We start from the raw sequence: 19,516 nt of genomic DNA on the forward strand, positions 1-19,516 counted from the left end.
GATTGAACCCAGGGCCACATACACTGGGGAAGTGCTCCACCACTGAGCCACGTCCCCGGGCCCAGGCTGGCTTCAAACTTGAGATCCTCCTGCTTCAGCCTCCCGAGAGGCTGAGGTTACAGGCGAGCGCCATCGCGAGGCCCGTCGCCTCTGCTTCTGTTGTTCCCTCCAGGAAGCCAGACCGTGGCCTGCGCGACGCCTGAACTCCTTAAACGCGCCGGCAGGAGGACGGGCGTCCCCAGCGGCGCCAACGACGCCAACGGGCCGCCGCAGGGCAGGATGGCGGAGGAGTGAGCTGGCCGCCTGGGTGAAGGCGCTGAGCCCCGCAAGCGCGACCCCGGAGGAAGGGGCTGCTCCTCCCCAACGCCCGGCGACGCCCCCTGAGGGCCCGGGTTTTGAGCCCCCGCGGCTGCAGAAGGCGGGTCAGGGCCGAGCGGTCGTCGAGCCGCGGCGCCCAGCTGGGAGCGCTGAGGCGAGGCCGGCGGCCCAGCTGCGGCCCGGGGGCGTGGCGAGGCCGCACAGGTTCTGTTTTCCGCCGCCCGGTCCGCTTTCGGTTTCGTTTCCCGCCAGCCTCTCCGCCCCACGGGAGTCGCCCGGCCGGCCCATGTCCGTCGTCGCCGGCGTCGCGCCAGTCCGCGGTCCGACGGCCATGGCCCAGGCCGCCGCCGTCGTGGTGGGCGAGGTGACCCAGGTGCTGTGCGCTGCCGGGGGCGCCTTGGAGTTGCTGGAGCTGCGGCGCCGCTTGCGGACGAGCGTGGGCGCCGAGGCGCTGGAGCGGCTGCTGCGGGAGCGCGGGCGCTTCGTGGTGGCGGCGCGGGCGAGCGCCGGTGGTGCGGCGGCCGCGGCCCCCGAGCGCGTGGTGCTGGCCGCCTCCCCGCTGCGCCTGTGCCGCGCGCACCACGGCCCCAAGCCCGGCTGCGTGGGGCTCTGCGCGCAGCTGCACCTCTGCAAGTTCATGGTCTGCGGCGCCTGCAAGTTCCTGAGGGCCGGGTAAGGCGCCGCGCTGGGCCGCGGGCGGGAGCAGGCCGCGGGCGCCCAGCGGGTCGGGGAGGGGGGCTTCGGTGGCCTGGCCTCGTCGCTCACCAGAGCAAACCTCTGTGGAACGCTGGGAGAGGGGTTCGGGTCGAGGAGCGGCCTCTTCTCCCGGGGACGTCGAAAACCGAGTGGCGCCCGCGGAGCGCGGTGCCAGGACGGACACCTGTTGGGGAGGGGAGAGAAAAGGTGTCCGCCCCTGGTCTCCAGAGCTGCCTGGGAGGGCCAGGCCGCCTAGAAGCCCATGTCCCTGCCATTGTCCTCCCAGGCCTTAGGCATCTGGTTCCTGCCCACCCTTCAGGGGTCCTTATTACAGGAATCTGGATCACCGCCACCCAGCCAGGCTCATCTGGTTGCCTTCCTCTGTTTGGAAGGCCCTTTCTGGTTAATGCCTTGGACCTCAACTCAAAGGTCGCTTCCTTTGGAGCTCTTTCCCCTTATTCATAACATCTAGGTGTTTATTTTTCTCATAATGCCCAGTCCCCTTGCCCCAGGTGAAAGTAAGGACAAAGGCCATAGCCAAATGCAACAAAGACAAAGGCCCTTGCAGTAAATAGTCTAAGGACCAAGGCCCTGCTGGCTGTCTCCTCAGCGTCTAGCCCTGTGCTCTGCCCCCTGGCAGGTGGTCATTGAAATTTGTGGAATGGATTGCTGAGGTTTATGCAAAAGAATTTGGACCTTATCCCATCAAGCAGCTAGAGAGAGCAGCCATCAAGTTTGCATTTTAGAAGAGGTCTTAGGTAATGGTGAGGACGTTGATTTAGAGGACCTTCTTGGAAGCTAACCCAGTTATCTAGAATTATTTCTTCCCTTCTTTTGTCCTTCCTTACTCCCTCTTCTTTTGTCTTAACACAGTAGATATATTTCTTCCTCAGGTTTAATAGTCTGGGGCAGGGACCTTGATCCATGCAGTCATTCAGGGACCCAGGCTGATTGACCTGAACTCTGCCCTCCTCAGTACATGGCTCTTGGGGCCATTCTAGGTATCAAGTTGTAAAGATAGGTGGAAAAAATGAACAAGGGACATTTTCATGGGCTAGGTCTAGAAGTGGTAGACTCCCATTGAGTAGAAGCTGTCTCAAGACCCTACCTAGATATAAGAATGTTAGGAAATGTCTCAAGGAGCCAGCTGTCCAGAAGTATCCAGATTAGAAAACTTCTGTGGTATTTTAATATTCCAAGGGGTACATATGTGAGAACTTGGGGAAGTTTAGGAGTTGGTGACAGTGTGGAGAGAGGCTGTGGAGAACTGACAACTCTTGGGTTTCTGCTCCTACTGTGGATTGAGAGCAGGAGAGGATATTCGTTCTATCTGAAGCTTGGGAAGAAGGCTGGGCTTCCCAAGATACTGATCTGGAAGATTTTGGGTGGTGAGTGCTATGGCTCCAGTCCCAGAAGTGGATCAGATTTAGGGAGAAGCTTGTAAAGAGGCTGAGGTGGAACCCTGGGAAATCTGCCCCCCAGGATGAGCCACCTTGGGCGGGGGGATGGAGCAGTTTCCTAGAGGAAGAAAACACAATAGTGGGTCTGGATGGGGCCAGTGATGGGGATCACCAGTGAATCTTTTTAATGTGTGTAGTTGGTAAAATAAAGATGACTTTTTCCACTCTTATGCTAGTTCCCAAAATTTAGGGTCAAATTTTACTTGTGTTGGAAATCTGATGTTTATTGACTTAAATGACTTGAGTCTTTTCTTCATTTCTCATCTTTCTCATTTCCCTGATTTACACAAGGAAGTTTCTTGAACTATCCTTCTCTAACTCATCAAGGGAGAATGGGTGTGGTTGACCAACTTTCTGTTTTCCCTGTGATTTGTCTTCCTGATCACAAGATCAGGTCTATGGGAAATGGGGTATCAGTCCTGCTACAGAGCTGGGAAGGAGTTATGGTCCCTGACTCCCAATCCTGTGCTCAGGGAGTGGGAGTCAAGAGCACAGTCATAAGAACCAGCCCATCTTGATTCAGCGCAGTTCTGCTCCTTGGCTGGTGATCTTGGGCAAGTGGCTTTATATCTGAGCCTCAGTTCCCTCATCTATGAAATGGGGACAATAATATTACCTCACAGGCTTGTTGAGAATTGAGTTAACGGGCTGGGGATATGGCTCAAGTGGTAATGCGCTCACCTGGCATGCGCGCGGCTCTGGGTTCGATCCTCAGCACCACATAAAATTAAATAAAGATGTTGTGTCCGCCAAAAAATGAAAAATCAATATTAAAAAAAAAGAGAATTGAGTTAACTCATGAAGCATTTAGGCAGTCCTTGGTATAAGCTCAATAAGTTTTACTTGTTGTCATTGTCATCATTAATCATCATTATAATCATTAGCCTCTGGCAGCACCAAACTACTTGCTCCTCTACCTGTGAGGTTCTGCCTTTCTCTCCTTGCCTGGTTCTTCCTTGCCCTCTTTGTGTTTGGCTTAAGGCTTTACACCTTCCAGCACCCTCTTGTGACTTGTTCTCCAGTCCTCTCCCCAACCCAGACGGGGATGCTTCTTCCCTCTTGCTGCCATGTTCTCACTGCACCTGACCTTGTACTTTCCACCCTATATTTGAGTCATCTCTGTTTCTGTTGCCTTTACTGAAGAGGGAAAGAGAGGAGTCAAGAACGACCTTGAGGTTTTTGGTCCATGTGGTTGAAAGACGGATGATACCTTTGACTGAGGTGGAGGAGACAATGGGAGGTGCAGGTTTGGGGGGTAGATCGGGAGTTTGGTATTCTTTTGAGGTGCTTATTGTAAGTATGACCTATGTAGAATGGCAGTGTCTGGTTTGAGCAAATGCAATCTGCCTGACTCTTTCTGGTCTTGGTAACCTGGGCCATCAGGATGGGGTACCAGGTCCTGTCACCCAGTTCATGTTCCTCAGATGTTTGAGGATTGAAAGTATGGAGGAAGGGAGCTGAAAAAAGGGCTGGGCTCAGGTGGTGTGTGTGTGTGTGTGTGTGTACACGTACCTATGCATACGTTATCATAAGGCACTCTGTTGGTTCACTCAGCCCATGTTTAAAAGTGCTTACTGATAGCCAGTGTGCTGTGAGGCCTTTTTGGATGTTGACCCTGTCATTCACTTTGAATGTCCTCAGAGAGGTGTTGTCCTGGGCCTTTGGCTTTGCATAGTCCCATCTCTTTCTTGGTGAATAAACATTGTTTTTGTTACCAGAGGAAAACCAGCATGCCCATGTGCTTATAAGTACTATCAGGAAGTATTCCTGAAAAATTGTCATGAAGACTAATTTCACTAACTGTGTTAAGTTTGCCAAGGCTGCTGAGACAAAATGCCATAGACTGGGTGGCTTAACCAACTGAAATTTATTTTCTCACATTTTGCAATAAGGTGTTGCAGGGTTGGTTTCTTTGGAGGCTGCTTTCCATGGCTCCTTCTCACATGGTCTTTTCTCTATGCATGACTGTGTTCTCTCTTTTCTAAGGACAGCATTTATGCTGGAGTAGGGCCCACTCTAATGACCTCATTTTAATTTAACTACTCCTTTGAATACCCTGTCTCCAAATGCAGTCACATTTCTAAGGTTCTAGGAGGTAGAACTCCAGCCTAAGAGTTTGGGGAGACACAACGTAGCTTGTAACACCATCTCTGCTTCTTTGCAGGAAGAACTGTAGGAATGGTCACAGCTTGACAACTGATCACAACCTGAGTGTGCTGAGATCTCACGGTGTTGACCACCTCACCTATAGTGAGCTGTGCCAACTCTTGTTTCAGAATGACCCCTGGCTTTTGCCTGAAGTGAGTGCTAGTGGGGGGAAGGGAGTCCCTGCATGGAATGTGGAAAAGATTGGATGGTTGGAAAATAAGGAAATATTATGGTTGAAGTGAAGCCAAGGACTCTATCTTGACCAAAGGCCGGCTGCATAGTGGAGACCTGGATTTAATTTCCAGTTCTGCTGATTTCTAGATCTGTGACCTTGGGCCAGCCTTACACTTCTTGAAACCTTTCATTCCTTATCAGTTGGGCTGGTACTACCTCACTTGCAGGGCTTCATGAGGCTGGGAGTCTGTTTGGCCAATGCCTCCAGTAAGTGTTACCTATAGAGAGGAATGAGAGATGCCAGCAGCTCATTCTTGTGTAGCAGGAGTTGGGACCACATTGCTGGGTATCACTGGACCCAATTGGTCTGAGGAGAAGCCTTCCATAGTTGCTGACAGCCACATGATGCTCTCTATACTCATTGCACACAGGCAATTTTGAAAATAAGCTGATGTGAATCCTCAGATTGAGTAAAGCTCCCTGCACTGGTTCTGTAGCAGTTGGTGGGTGGGTGGGGATTAGAAGTATGAGAAATTAATTGGGTAGGGAACAGGAGAGGGTGGGATGAACCTTCAGATAGCTGTGAGGCAGGTCTGACGTTCATGGCAGGACACAGGGAAAGACTGGGTAGAAAGACTGACTGCAGCATGGTTCCAGGAAAGATTCCACCCTGAAACCTCAGGCAGCACTGGAGCTGCAGTGGCTGTGACTCAACCAGATTGGGCCTGCTTTGGGATCAGAGTGTGCCATCGTAGGCTGGGCAAGGCCCCCAGTGTGAACAAGGCAATGGCTCTAGGGCAGCAGCTGTGCATTATTTCTCATGTGTTGCAGGAGATCTGAGAGCTACACATTCCTGTAGCCAGCACAGGTTACATGGGTTGCTTTGGTGCTGTTTATGATTTGAGATAACAGAGATTGGCGTATTTTAATGAAAATGCTTCCATATTCAATGATAGTCACTACCCAGGTGCTAGCATAGCATTGTGACTAGCACAAAATGTTAACTTTTTTCTTTTGCCTTTTGGAAATTAATGTTGATTTCATTCGGCTCAACTTTCTGAATTTCCACTGTGGGTTAGGCATGGGGATCAGGATAAAAGGTTCTGCTCTGCCCTTCCAGGAGACACATTGAATGGTGAGACAGGTGTATGAGGCTTTGTTTGAGATGCCCTGGAAGACTTATGTATTGGATTCTGGGGACTGGGGAAGGCATCCTGGAACAGAAGATGCCTACTCTGAGTGCTGGAGGATGAGTGAGGGGAAGGGAGGGACTGTGAGGCAGATCTGGAGAGAGGAGCTGTTTTCTCTGGGACTGCCCCAGCGAGGAGGGAACTGGCAGTGAGGCATGTGGGGCAGAGGAGGGGGAAGAAGGAGGAATGGGTGGGCAGAGGCTTCTTCTTTTTTTAAAATACTTTTTAGTTATACATGGACACAATATCTTTGTTTTGTTTATTCATTTTTATATGGTGCTAAGGATTGAGCCCAGTACCTTATATGTGCAAAGCAAGAGCTCTGCCACTGAGCCACAACCTCAGCATACCCCCACCCCCAGGCAGAGGCTTCTTGATGCATTCTGTATGCTGAGGAGTATGTGGCATTGTGTTTGGAGAGGGAACATTAATATTTGGGAGAGGTCATGTTGTCTGTAGTGTGAACAGTAAATTAGAAGAAGGTGACCAGTAAATGACCAGTTATGTAGGCCTTTTCTGCTTGGGTGGGCAGGTTGGCTCAGAACACCCTGCCAGCACATGAGAGCTGAGACCTGAACCCAGATACAATGTGGCTGTCCTGCCAGGATTTCTGCTCTTGGTTTAGTCCCTTACCAGATGACCAGCTGGGGGTAGCCACCATGAATCAGGCATCTACCATGTGCAGGCATCATATTGGTCCTTTCATATTTCCTATTTATTCCCCACAAGAACCCTGTGATGTAGGTGGCATTATTCCCATCTTAGGGATTACAAAACAAAATACCAGAGCTGACTAGTGGCTGGCCCAAAGTCAGGCAGCTTGTAAGTGGCAGAATGGATTTCAGGGCCCAGCCCTTTGGCATTTTCCCTTGGGGCTTTCATCCCCATATGGGGGGGGGGGCTTGCTGATAGTAGCTTTGGTTCCACAGCCCTTTGAGTTATTCTAACAGCTTGTGAAATGTAATACCTGTGAATTGAGTAGATGGGCCCCTGGTGGTCTCTGGCCTGGTTCCCATTCTCAGGGATTTGGAATGTAGAGGAGAAGGAGCAGTTGATTAAAGTTCAAGTAGCAGGTTTGCCAACAACCCACTTCAACAAAGGTGCTGTGGATCCTGTGTGATTGGGGCCAGCTGTTGAACTTCTCATGAGTCTGTCGGCTCCCTTGAGAAATGAAGGAGTGGTATTTGGCTTTCTCTAGATGCTTTTACCCCCAGAGCCTCTCTTATCCTAAATTATAGAAAGGAGAGCTGGGAGAGACTGGGGCCTGGTAGAGGAAAGTGGGTGAGGCTCTGGGTTGAGTGTAGGTGGGTTGGGAGTCATCAGGAGGCTGCCATTGGTTCAACATAAAATGCGGCTTCATACTGCTATGAAGTCTTTGGCTCTTCCCAAAGGAGGAGCTGCTTCTAAGCAATCTGTTTTCTGCCTGGTTCCCATTTTAGCCAAGGGCATGTACTGGCAATCCTCATATTGAATGAGGGATGGTTTCATATCTGTGGTCCGTGTGAGTGATGGAATCACACCTTGGCTTCAAGGTCCCTTATCACATTACCTGGTGGGTAGGGAGGTGTGTGGTGGGAGACTTTCCTAGATTTATGTCTTTTTCTCTGTCAACAGATCTGCCTACATTACAACAAAGGAGATGGACCCTTTGGCTCTTGTTCCTTTCAGAAGCAATGTGTCAAACTCCATATCTGCCAGTACTTTTTACAGGGGGAGTGCAAGTTTGGTGATAGCTGTAAGAGATCCCATAATTTCTGTCATTCGGAGAATCTGGAGAAATTGGAGAAGTTGGGCATGAGCTCTGACCTGGTGAACAGGCTACCTTCCATTTACAGAAATGCATATGATATCAAAAATAAGAGCTCAGCCCCCAACAAAGGGCACCCTCTTCCTGCAGGCCCTCAGGGGACTTCTGGTAAGGTTGGTGGCAAGTGCTACAGGCCCTGGGATGTGGGTCTTTGAGTGCTTGCCATTTTCTGGACTGTGTCTTGGGCTCTGCTTATACCTTGGGGTGTGTGAGACATGTCTCCCCTCAGAGCACATAATCAGACCCATTGGTTGAGCTGTAGAGTAGCTATATTTTAATAGGTCTCTTCCTAAAATACCAGGTGAGTGCTTGGACTACTAATTTTATCTGATTTTTCTGTTCAAAAATTGTTTTTGCTGTATCTGTTTTTTCTTTCTATTTTCTTCACTTATGTTTTGTTAATCTCATATAACTTTAGGAAGCTCAGAAATACACATATTTTGCTTTAAATGGATGTTTAAGAGTTTTCATTGTATTATTACCTTGCTAGAAAGGGAAGGAGGATAAACTTCTGAGTAAGGTCAGGTCCCAAGGGCAGTCACCACACTGGGGAAGAGAGGGAGGTACCTTCTGGGCCTGGATTAAAAATCCAGGGCTTATAATGAGAAAAGGGAAGATGAATAACAAAATGATTAGTGATACTAAGCAGGGAGATGTCACAAATGAATTTTATATGCTTATTTAGTGGTAAGTAGGTAGTGGTAAATGTAATAAATACTCACTGGAGTGGTTCTAGAAAAAGTAAACTCTGAAAGCACTTCCATACCCTTTTTATATTAAGAACCTTGTAATTAACATTAATTTAAAAAGTTTCATTTGGAGGTGTAAACTTTCCATATATTTTCATTTTCTTGATTTTTAATACCCAGTTCTAAGAGTTCATTAATAAGTATTTGTTATATAGAAGCAAACCTTGTTTATAGAAAGTAACCCTCCATTTGTCTTTTCCTAGTGACTTGGGTGGATAGCCAAGTGACTGGGGTGTACTTGGTTTGTTAAGTAGTTGTGGTCTTGAACTCCTGGCTTCTCACTGAAAAGCAGAGTGCCTACCTGGGTGTCTGGTGTACTTTCACCCCTAACAGGATGGTTTTGTCAGTTTTCCTAGTCTGTTTCTGTTTTGTGCAGAGAAATGAATGAATTCTCTTTTTTCTCCTTTGTACTTTAACTACTGTAACCCTACATTGCTGGAAAGTGACACATCTTTGTGGTGTTTCTTTGTAGAAAGAAGAGACAGTTCAGGTTCTGTGTCCCCAAACACTCCTACACAGGAGGAGAGTGATCAGATCTGCTTGTACCATATTCGGAAAAGTTGTAGCTTTCAAGGTAAGCTGGAGGAGGGCCTTTCTTCCCTCTCTTGGGAGGGGTAACTGCTTCTCTGTTCCTGGAGCTGTGCTCTGAGGTATCCATAGAGAGAGGAGGGGGCCCTGGCACTTTGACCAAACCAATTCTGAAACTGTTTTGTTGGGGGGTTGAGGATAGCAGAAATTCTTGGAATTTCTAAAATTGAAACTGTAGATGAGTTTTAGGAACATAACCATTTGGATCTGTAGCAAATAAATGCCAAGTGTTGACCGTTGGTCAGCTTGGGATGGAGCCGCAGACCTACTTGAGACAGAAATGCTTAGTCTTTAGTGAAATCCAAGGTGAGTATCACTTCTAAAGGATAACAATAGGCCTAGGGGAGTGCTAGAAACTGGAAGAGAGGAGACACTTGTGTTAATTCTTGGAGGATTAGTTAAGTTAGGTTGTTTTTTCTGTCTTGATCCAGTGTATCCCTTAGTCCCTCTTTTATCAAAAGTAGCAGTGTGTGTGTGATTTTCACTAAACCTTTGTTTTCTTCTTAACTGCTAACCTGGCCTTTGAAGCAAAATTTCTTCTCAAATTCAGTGATTCCCCTTTAAAAGCAACCATCAAAACTTCTTGTTTCATTTTCAGTCTTTAAAAGTTACCCAAGCGATTCATGAATACTTTCACTTTGTGAAAGAGTCAGATAATACAGAGTAAAGCAGGAAGTCCTTCTTCATCCCTCCCCAAAGGTAAACACTTGCTGTGTGGTCGTGATATTTGTTTTACATATTTTTAAACAGACAGGAGCTTGTGAAAACATCCTATTCAATCTGCATCTTTTCGTAATGGTGTGTTTGGAGATTTTTTTTTCCATGTTAGCATGTGTAAGTCCACCTCATTTTTAAAGCAACTGTCTAGTATTCAATTAGTAATGTTCTGTTAAGCATGCAAGTGTCTTTTCATGGATTGATTCCTAGCACTAGATCAAAGAGTGTGCTATATGTATATGTATATATTTATATTTTAAAATCAAATTTGATATAATTTATACTTGATATGCATCAATTTAAATTATATGCATCAATTTAAAATTCTGAGTTTTGATAAATGTATATGATACTGACAGAATATTTAGCACATGGAATAGTTACTTCACTCCAAAATGTCCCTTTACATTTAATCCTTACCCCATAACTCACCAACTCCAGAAATTCTTGATCTAATTTTTAACAATGTAGGTTAGATTTACCTTTTCTAGAATTTCATACAAATGGAATCATATAGTATGTATTTTATATTTTCTTGAGCCTGGCTTTTATCTTTCTCAGCATGTTCTTGGTATTAGCATGTTGTCAATATTAATAGTTTGTTCCTTTTTATTGCTGAGTAGTATTCCCTTGCATGGATTCACTGCAGTTTGCTTATCCATTCATATGTTGATGAACATTTGGGTAGTTGTCAATTTTTGACTTTTATAAAAAATAAAACTATAAATATTCATGTATAATTTCTCATGTAAATGATTTTCATTTTTCTTGGCTAAAGACCTAGAAGTGGATTACTGGGTCATGAGGCATACTTAACCTTATAAGAAACTGTCAAATTGTCTTCCAAAATGGATATAGTATTTTACATTCCCAACAGCAATATATATAAGTTCCAGTTGCCCCACATCTCTGCCAATGCTTGGTATTAATAGCCTTAAATTTTAGCCTAGAAGTGAACAATGATGTCTCATTGTGGTTTTAATTTGAATTTCTCTGATGATTAGTAATGGTTAACATTTATTTTCACATGCTTATTGGACAATTTTATATCTTCTATGAAATAACGGTCAAATTTTTGTTATTTTTTGTTTTATTAAAATAGTGAATATGTCACAAACCACACAATTAACCCATTTAGTATTTTTTAGTTTAGTAACAGAATTGTGCAGCCATCATCACTGTCAGTATCAGGATGTTTTCATTGCCACTAAAGAAACCATGCCATTTGGTCATTCCTCATTCCTTCCCTGCACTCCCAGCTCTTGGTAACTATAGATGTCTGTCTATCTCTATGGATTTGCCTGGATATTCACATAAACAGAATTGTACAATATTGATCTTTTGTGACTATTTTGCCATTTTTATTGAGTAATTTGATCTCTCATTATTGAGTTGGAAGAGTTTTTTATATTATGTATGTTGAAAATTCATTCTCCCAGTCTCTTTCATGTTCATTTTCTTTATATCTTTTCAAGAATAGATGTTTTAATATTAATGTCCATTTAATATATGTCCATTTGATGTTCATTTTAATACCTTTCTTTTTTGGTATTTTTGTAATCTAAAAATATTTGCCTATTCCAAGACAAATATTCTCCTGTGTTTGATTTTTTTCCTAGAAATTGCAAAGGTCTAACCATTATGTTTATGTGTGGCGGTTACCGCTTATCTCTGATTGTTCCTTCCCTGGGAATTGCTTCTCCTGTGTGAACTTGCTGCCTCTCTCCACTCTTTTCCCTCATGTGTTGGGTCATTCTTGGCTGTCTGTCACATTGTACTTCACAAGCCTATGCGTCTGTCTTCCTGGTTGATTCCAGGGGACTGATTGTGATTCCATCACAGAGGATTTGTCTCAGTGATGACAGGTAGAGGCTGCATGTCTTGCCATGGGGTGGGCTGCTGGCATCTAGGGACTTGAAGAGACTTAGTGACTGTCTCAGGTACTTTTTTCTTTGTGCAGCCCTGATATCCACACTTACCCATTCAACTTGGAAGCATATAGCAAGGTTGGGCAGCCCAAGCAAGTCAAGTAAGGGAGTCCCACTCCAGTGGGTCCCCTTATTTGCATTGTGATGGGCCTAAGAGTTTCATCTGCCCCTGAGTCTGTGAAGCCCCTGAGACAGTCTTCTTCACTATGTGGAATCTTCTGCATATTTTGCTGAGTTTTCCCCCTCTTTTTGTGTTAGTTTGGTTCTGTCTGCTGCATCGCTTAGGAATTCTTCAAGAAATCTGTTTTTTTGATGGTACTTTTTATTGCTTTCCTGTGCTTTGGGGTTGGTTCTTCTATCTGGCCTGTTATTTTAAGGGACATAGGGAGGTGAATGTAGGTGCTTTGCCTGCGCAGTTGATTTGATTTCTGTGACTCACCCTCTAGAAAGCCTAGACTCTGGAATACCCCAGTGAAACGGGGAATATTAGAAGGAGGGAAAGAAAGTAGAGAAAGGGGACAGAGGATCAGGGAAGATGAGGACAAGGGAAAGGGCCTGTGCCTTTACCTCTCTGCTAGAATGTTCACCAGCCATGTGGTTGCAGTGACATTCTCCGTGTGCCTTCCAGCTATGAGCAGTGTGGCCTTCATGCTTGCTCCTGCGTCTACTGTTTGACCTCAGTGCTTTCCCCAGGCTCCTGGGTCTTTCTGGAGGAAACATCCATCTGGTGGGTCATGGCAAGGTACACCTTCCTGAGGGTGCTTTCTTGTGGGGAGTTTTTCTTTAGGCTGCCCAAGATTCACCTGGAATTTATAGAAATAGCCTCTCAATATTGGGGTGCTCTGGGGAGGCCTCTCTTCTCTTATCCCTGATCATTTCTTTAGTCTCCTTCAGGAAGGGAACAGGAACTTTTATGTGATCATGACCTTTGCACCATAGCCTGGCCTTATCACTCCTGACTTAGCCCTTTATTATTCGTTGTGTTTATTCCTTGTCAAGAGTCCAGGAGGTCACTTGGGCTGGTGTGAGCTGTCCATGCTCAAACTCTGGATGAGTTCAGGGATCTAAAGTGTCTCCTGTCATGTGTCCCTCTTTGTTGAGCTTAGAGGTGTCCTCATGTGAGTTCTAGCAGCTTGTCCCCTGAGCTCTCTCAGCCTAGTGCTCTTTTTTGCCCTGTCTGTCCAGCCCCAGGCCTGGTCTTTGATAAGCCCTCACAACATCCCTCTGCTCCTCCATGGTGCTCCCCCCACTGCAGTGCCCTTTAGCAGACTCTAGGAAAGAACTGGCATTGAAATGTGCCTGAAGGAATGCATATGATTTTAGAAAATTCTGATTTTTTTCAAGTCTCAAATTAGCCAAACTTCATTAGTGTTATTTTGAAATATGAATAAAAAATGTACAAAGGACAGTAAGAAATAATTCTTTCTCACATCTGTTTTCCTTTGCACCCAGGCTCTAGCCATGATTACCCAGTCTTTAAATATCCATTTAGAAAGATGTCATCTGTGTACAAGTGTATGTCTATTCAGTCTTTTTTTTTTTTTTTTTGTGGTGCTGGGGATTAAACCCAGGGCCTTGTACATGCAAGGCAAGCACTGTACCAACTGAGCTATAGCCCAGCCCTCTATTCAGTTTTGTTCTTACACAGGTGCACTGGCAGACTTGTGCCTTTTCCACTTCACTGGATATTTAACTTTTTGGAATATGTAATATATTCTTGTGGTTCAAAATCAGAAGTATACAAATATGACAAAACTTTCCTTATAACTTTGTTTCTAGTCACCCAGTTCTCCTCTGCAAGAAATAATGTCTGCATATATGTGCATTTAGCCACAGTATCTCCAATCTTTCCCCCTCATTTTCTGTCTGGAAGCATTCTGCACCTTTCTACCTTACAGCATGTATCTTGGCGGTAGGTCTGTGTCAGAGTGCAGGGAGCCTCCTGATCCTCTCCTTTCTCCCTGTCTTCTCCAGCCATCCTCTGTAGCTGTCAGAATCTCTCAGAGGCAGAGAGTGGGTGAAAGCTGTGTTCCAGTGGTGGGACTGGTAAGAGCAAAGTTTAGGCAGGCAGCATGACCTCAGAGAGACAAGGCAGAGATGTGGCTGCCAGAGATGTGGCTGCCTAGGAGCCCGGGGATGGTGGAGGGGAGGAACTTGAATATTGGTAGGGCAGAGCAGTGAGTGTGAGGGGAGATTGAGGGAGGGGTAAGTCTGTTGGCAGCCAGAAGATATCCTGGAGCCAGAACTGCACTGCTGAGCCATAACCTGCCTCACATGTTGGGGTTGGAATGGGTTTATGGTAGAGATGAATCTGGCTTTGTCTCTGATCTCTGCCCGTCCACATGCCACATGTCTAGAGATATTGAGCACTCAGACAGCCCCCCTTCAGGGACTCTTTTGTGGAGTCAGGGTCTTGCTGCCTTTCTTAGGCTGTCCTTAAACTTGAAACCCTTCCATCTGAGCCTCCCAAGTAGCTATATTACTAGTACATACCACTATACCCAGCTTGTGATCAGCTTTTTCATAATCATGAAATGAAATTCATAGATGATGTAACCCACTAATGTACATATGTTTAAAAATCAATGAAAGGTCTTATTAAAATATACAAAGTATTTCAGTATCTAAATGTTCAGGTATGACTGCACTAAGAAAACAAAGACTTCCCACAACTTGGCAGAATATTCTCAGGTCAGCAAGCAGCACTATACCCATTGATAGCCACAGGGTGTGGCTAAGCCATGTATTGCCAGGTTGTCTTACCACTTTATGTTTCTATTTTAGATAAGTGCAATAGAGTTCATTTCCATTTGCCGTATCGATGGCAGTTCTTGGATGGAGGCAAATGGAAGGATTTGGACAAAATGGAGCTTATTGAAGAGGCATATAGCAATCCCAGGAAAGACAGGTAGGAAATGTGTCCTTTGTCTCTGCTTTGTGCCTGGACTTCTGTGTGTAGTGTTGGAAGTTTAGCTTAAATAGCAGTGTTTTGTTTTGATGGTTTTCACATGCACACACAAACCCCTCACATACTCTAAGCAGCCTGGTCTGGAGGTGGAAGCTGGGCTAGAAATTGGAAGTTCATGTTCATATTGGCAGTTTGGTGGCTCTGTTCTCCCATCTTTCAGGGAAGAGTTGTAGGGAAAGGAGAAGATGGTGCCATGACCAAGTGAGTTCTCAATTATTTACTTCTGTAATTGATCACATGCATTAATTTATTTGTTAATGCAGAAAAATGAGAGGTAATAGTTTGTGATGTTTTAGCCTTTTTTTGTGAAGTTATATAACTGAACTACTGTTTATTGTTTAGCATTTAACTTTTTTTATTTTTCTAAACTTGTCCAAGTGTTTTCATCCAGTTAATTCATAGTAAATGGGAAAGTACCAGACAGCTTTATTTCCAAATACTTAAAATTATTTGGATTAAACTCGCTAGAATATGGTGCCAGGAAGGGAAACTTAGCCTACCATTTGTGTAATTTGCAAATTGCTGTTGGTTAAGTATGTGAAACAAATTACTCTCCTTAGGAGGGTTAAATGGTTCACATATCACCCATAATCTTTCTTTTTGAGGCAAAATTTATACACAGTGATGTGCACAGATATTAAGCATGCACTTCAGTGAGTTTTGATAAATACATACAATCACAACCAAAACTGATTGAGACATAGGGCATTTCATCTCCTCAGAGGATCCTCATGTCCCTCCCAATCAACCTCACCCCTCTAGCCACTACTGTTCTGACTTCTTTATCATAGATTAGTTTTGCTAGTTCTCGAACCTCTTAAAAATGGAATCCTCTGGTATGTACTGGAGTCTGGTGTCTTTCTCTGAGTGGTTTGAGACTTACCCATGTTGTGCCAGTCTCGGGTGCACAGGTGAGTTTCTGTGGGGTGGATATCCAGGAGGGGCTTTGCTAGGAAGTGGGCTGCATACACACTCAGCTCTGCCAAGTGATGCCAGACTGTTCTCCAAGATGATTGCACCACTTTCCATCCCCATTAGCAGTCTCTAGGGACTCATCTCCCTGACACCTGCACTTTCCTGGTCTAGAGTGTAAATATGATCTTAGTTTGAATATCTCAGATTCCTAGTGAGGGAAGCTCATCTCCACATGTCCATTGGCCGTTTTTGCTTCCTGTGCTGTGAAATGTCTATCCTGTTTTGCTTGTTTTGGGGGATGGGGACAATTTTTTTTAAAAATTCTATTTATTCATTTTGAGGAATTCACTGCATTTCTGGATGCTAAATATGATGTAAATAAATAAATTCTTCAGATCAATTTATTGTATCCTTTTAAAATTAAAAAAAGTTATTCTTTTTTAGATATACATGACAGTAGAGTATATTTTGACATTTATACATGGAGTATAACTTCCCATTTTTGTGGTTGTACATGATATGGGATGACACTGGTCATTTGTTCATATATGAACATAAGAAAGTTATGTCTGATTCATTCTGCCATTTTTTTCTTTTTCTTTTTTTAAAAAATATTTTATTCATTTATTTTTTAGAGAGAGAGAGAATTTTAATATTTACTTTTTTAGTTTTCGGCGGACACAACATCTTTGTTTGTATGTGGTGCTGAGGATCGAACCCGGGCCGCATGCATGCCAGGCGAGCGCGCTACGGCTTGAGCCACATCCCCAGCCCCTGCCGTTTTTTTCTATCCTCCTTTCCCTTCATTCCCCTTTGTCTAACCCAATAAACTCATATTCTTCCTTCACTACTACTTATTGTGAGTTAGCATCTGCATATCTAGCCTTTGGTTTTTTGGGATTGGCTTATTTCACTTAGTCTCCAATTTCATCCATTTATCTGCAAATGCCGTAATTTCTTTTTTTTTTAATATTTTTTTTTAGGTGTAGATGGACACAACACAATGCCTTTAATTTTTTATGTGGTGCTGAGGATCGAACCCAGGTCCTGCCTTTGCTAGGTGAGCGCTCTACCGCTGACCCACAATCCCAGCCCAAAAGCCATAATTTCATTCTTCTTTATGGCTAATATTCCATTGTGTGTGTGTATGTGTGTGTATACACACACACATACACACCATGTTTTCTTTACAATTTATGGTATCTTTTAATGCAAATATGTGTTTATCCATATTTTACTTTGTGACTTTCTTTTTGGTATCTTAAGAAATCCTCCTAAGCTCAACACCATAAAGAAATTCTCCTGAGTTTTCTTTTCAAAGTCCTACTATTTTCAGTGTAGTACTATATTTAATCTCTCCCTTCATGTGGTAAAAGTTGAGCCCAGTTTCATTCTTACGCAAAAGAATTACCGGTTTTGCCAAAAACTACTTTAAAAAAATCTTTTTGTTGTGATAAAGAATATACAACATAATTAAAATTTACCATCCTAACCATTTTAAGTGTATTTCCCAGTGGCATTAAGTGCATTCACATTGTTGTGGCCATAATCATTGTCTATTTCCAGAAGTTAGTTTATTTTTAAACCCATAGAAAGCCAGATTTGGTAAAATGTTAACATATCTCAGCTCATTTTTAGATAGGGTGTCAAATTTCACTTTTTGAAAGAGTCCATTTTTCTTTTTATCTGTCTTCAATACCATCTGTGTTGGCTCTGCTTTCACACATACACAGTCGTCAGTGTCTGACCTGATCACTGTCCATCTCTATCAGCACCACGCTGACTTTCTTGTTAGAACTCTCTGTATAGTATGTCCTGGCATCTGATAAAGCAAGCCCCCACCTCCTTTCTTCAAATTGTCTTGGTCCTTGGCATTTTGTTCCTTAAGAAATTTAAAAATTTCATCAGCTTTCACAGAAAACTCCATTGTGTTTTTAAATTGAAATTGCATCGACTCTTGTCAGTTTCGAGAGAATTGACAGCTTTGTGTCATTGATACTTTCTATTTATGTACATGATGGCTTTCTGGGCTCTCAGCCTTGGTCTCTTCAAGTGTTGCTTCTCTGGATTTCAGATTAGACATATGTTGAGATTTCCTCACTTTTCTTTTATGTCTCCAAACTTCTCTTTTATTCTTTTTCTTTCACTGCTGCATCCGTGGGAATTTCTTCTCCTTAATTTTCCAGTTTACTAGTTCAGGCTCACTGGGATGCAATGTACTCCATCTAATTCTACTATTATTTACTTCTAAACATTCTGATTTTTTTCCTTCAATTTACCTGGTCATATTTTTGCAATATCTTAATCCTTACTGAAACTTTCAATATTTAATTCATATTTAAAAATACTTTATACATATTTGCATCTGAGAATGCTAGTTTGTAGCTCTTGGTGATCTGACTGTATTTATTAACTAAATTTCTCATGCTGTCCTGTTTCCACATGTGTCTTGTTATTTGCTTTTAATCTTACATTTGATGAAGCTTATTGGTGGAAATTCTCTTGAGGCCTCAATTGAAGGTAAATTTCTCCAGAGAGGATTTGTGTTTGCTTGTTTGGGAACCACACCTTTAAAACTCACTCTTGCACAGAAATGTGAAACAGAGCCTAAATTTTGTGTGAGGTTTGAGTGGCTCAGGAGTTTGTGGGCGAGTTTTTTTCCTCTTCCATCCAGATCCAGCATGAACACAGACAAATTTTCTTGCTGACTGCCTTGCCAAGGCAGGTTCCCTCCCCATGCCCTATTACTAAGGATGCATACTGTTTCAGGGCCCTGGGTTTATGCAGAAGTGTCTCTAAATTGAACCTTTTACCTTCCGTAGACGCTGTGTTTGTTTCCTCTTGTCCCCTTGACTGCTAAAACCAAGGCTCTTGGTCATTACTCACTGACACTGCCTGTGGACAGCTGCTGGCCTCAGCCCTCACTTACCTCTCTGGTTTTGTATCCCTCTCAGTCTTTGGGCAGTATGGTTTTGAAAAGGGAAACCTGTTCTGGTGGCTGAGCATGCTTCCCTTAAACCCTGCCTACCAGCTCTTTGCCTTGGGACATGTTTCTTAGCCTTCCTGAGTTTCTGTTTTCCCACCTGTGACATGGAGTTAATAGCCTCACCTGATAGGGTTATGAAACTTAACCTCCTAATGTATATAAAGTACTTAATATGGGGCTGGCTCACATGGTAACTAATCACTCAGTATATGTTAACTCTTGTTGCCTTCTGAGAATGTCTCTTCCTCAATTGCAAGCCATGAATTTTATTTTTTAACAAACCCAGACAGGTCCTCCTACAAGAGGCAATTCTCTGCCACTGCAATCCTAGTGCATTTTGAAAAAAAAAATTTTTTTTGTTGTTGTATTAGGAATTGAACCCAGAGCCCTTTAACACTGAGCTACATCCCCAACCCTTTTTATTTTTTATTTTGAGATGGGGTCTCCTGTCACTGAGGATTTTACTGAGTTGCTGAGGCTGTTCTTGATTTGTAATCCTCCTGCTTTAGCCTCCCAAGTTACATTACAGGCATGCACCATCACACCTCCATTGAAAAAGAACATCTTAACCAACTTTATCTGTGTTTTGTAGTGAGAGGAACTTTCATAACTAGTCTTCTGAATTGCTCTGATGATGATGATGATGATGATGATGATGATGATTATTTTGCATAGCAGACTTGAACTTAAAAGGCAGTTTTTCCATCTTTGGAAACACTTCTAAAAAATGTGCATGAGGGGCTGGGGCTCAGTGGTAGAACATTCACCTAGCGTGTGTGAGGCCCTGGTTCTATTCTCAGCACCACATAAAAATAAATAAAATAAAGGTATTGTGTCCAACTACAACTTAAAAATATTTTTAAAAAATGTGC

At 43.8% G+C, this 19,516-nt stretch overlaps 1 protein-coding gene across 1 annotated transcript in view; it reads left to right on the forward strand.

The window, feature by feature from the left end:
• Nucleotides 1–278: 278 nt before the first annotated feature.
• Parp12 (poly(ADP-ribose) polymerase family member 12) overlaps nt 279–19,516 on the forward strand; it is a 35,568-nt gene continuing 16,330 nt past the window's right edge. Inside the window, exons 1-5 of the mRNA XM_026405392.2 lie at nt 279–990; nt 4,639–4,774; nt 7,601–7,901; nt 9,015–9,116; nt 14,560–14,683. Of these exons, the coding sequence (XP_026261177.1) occupies nt 605–990; nt 4,639–4,774; nt 7,601–7,901; nt 9,015–9,116; nt 14,560–14,683 (1,049 nt within the window). The 5' untranslated portion in view covers nt 279–604. The remainder of the gene's footprint in view (nt 991–4,638; nt 4,775–7,600; nt 7,902–9,014; nt 9,117–14,559; nt 14,684–19,516) is intronic.

The sequence above is a fragment of the Urocitellus parryii genome, chromosome 3 (genome assembly GCF_045843805.1).
Source record: "Urocitellus parryii isolate mUroPar1 chromosome 3, mUroPar1.hap1, whole genome shotgun sequence".
NCBI classification, from domain to species: Eukaryota; Metazoa; Chordata; class Mammalia; order Rodentia; family Sciuridae; genus Urocitellus; species Urocitellus parryii.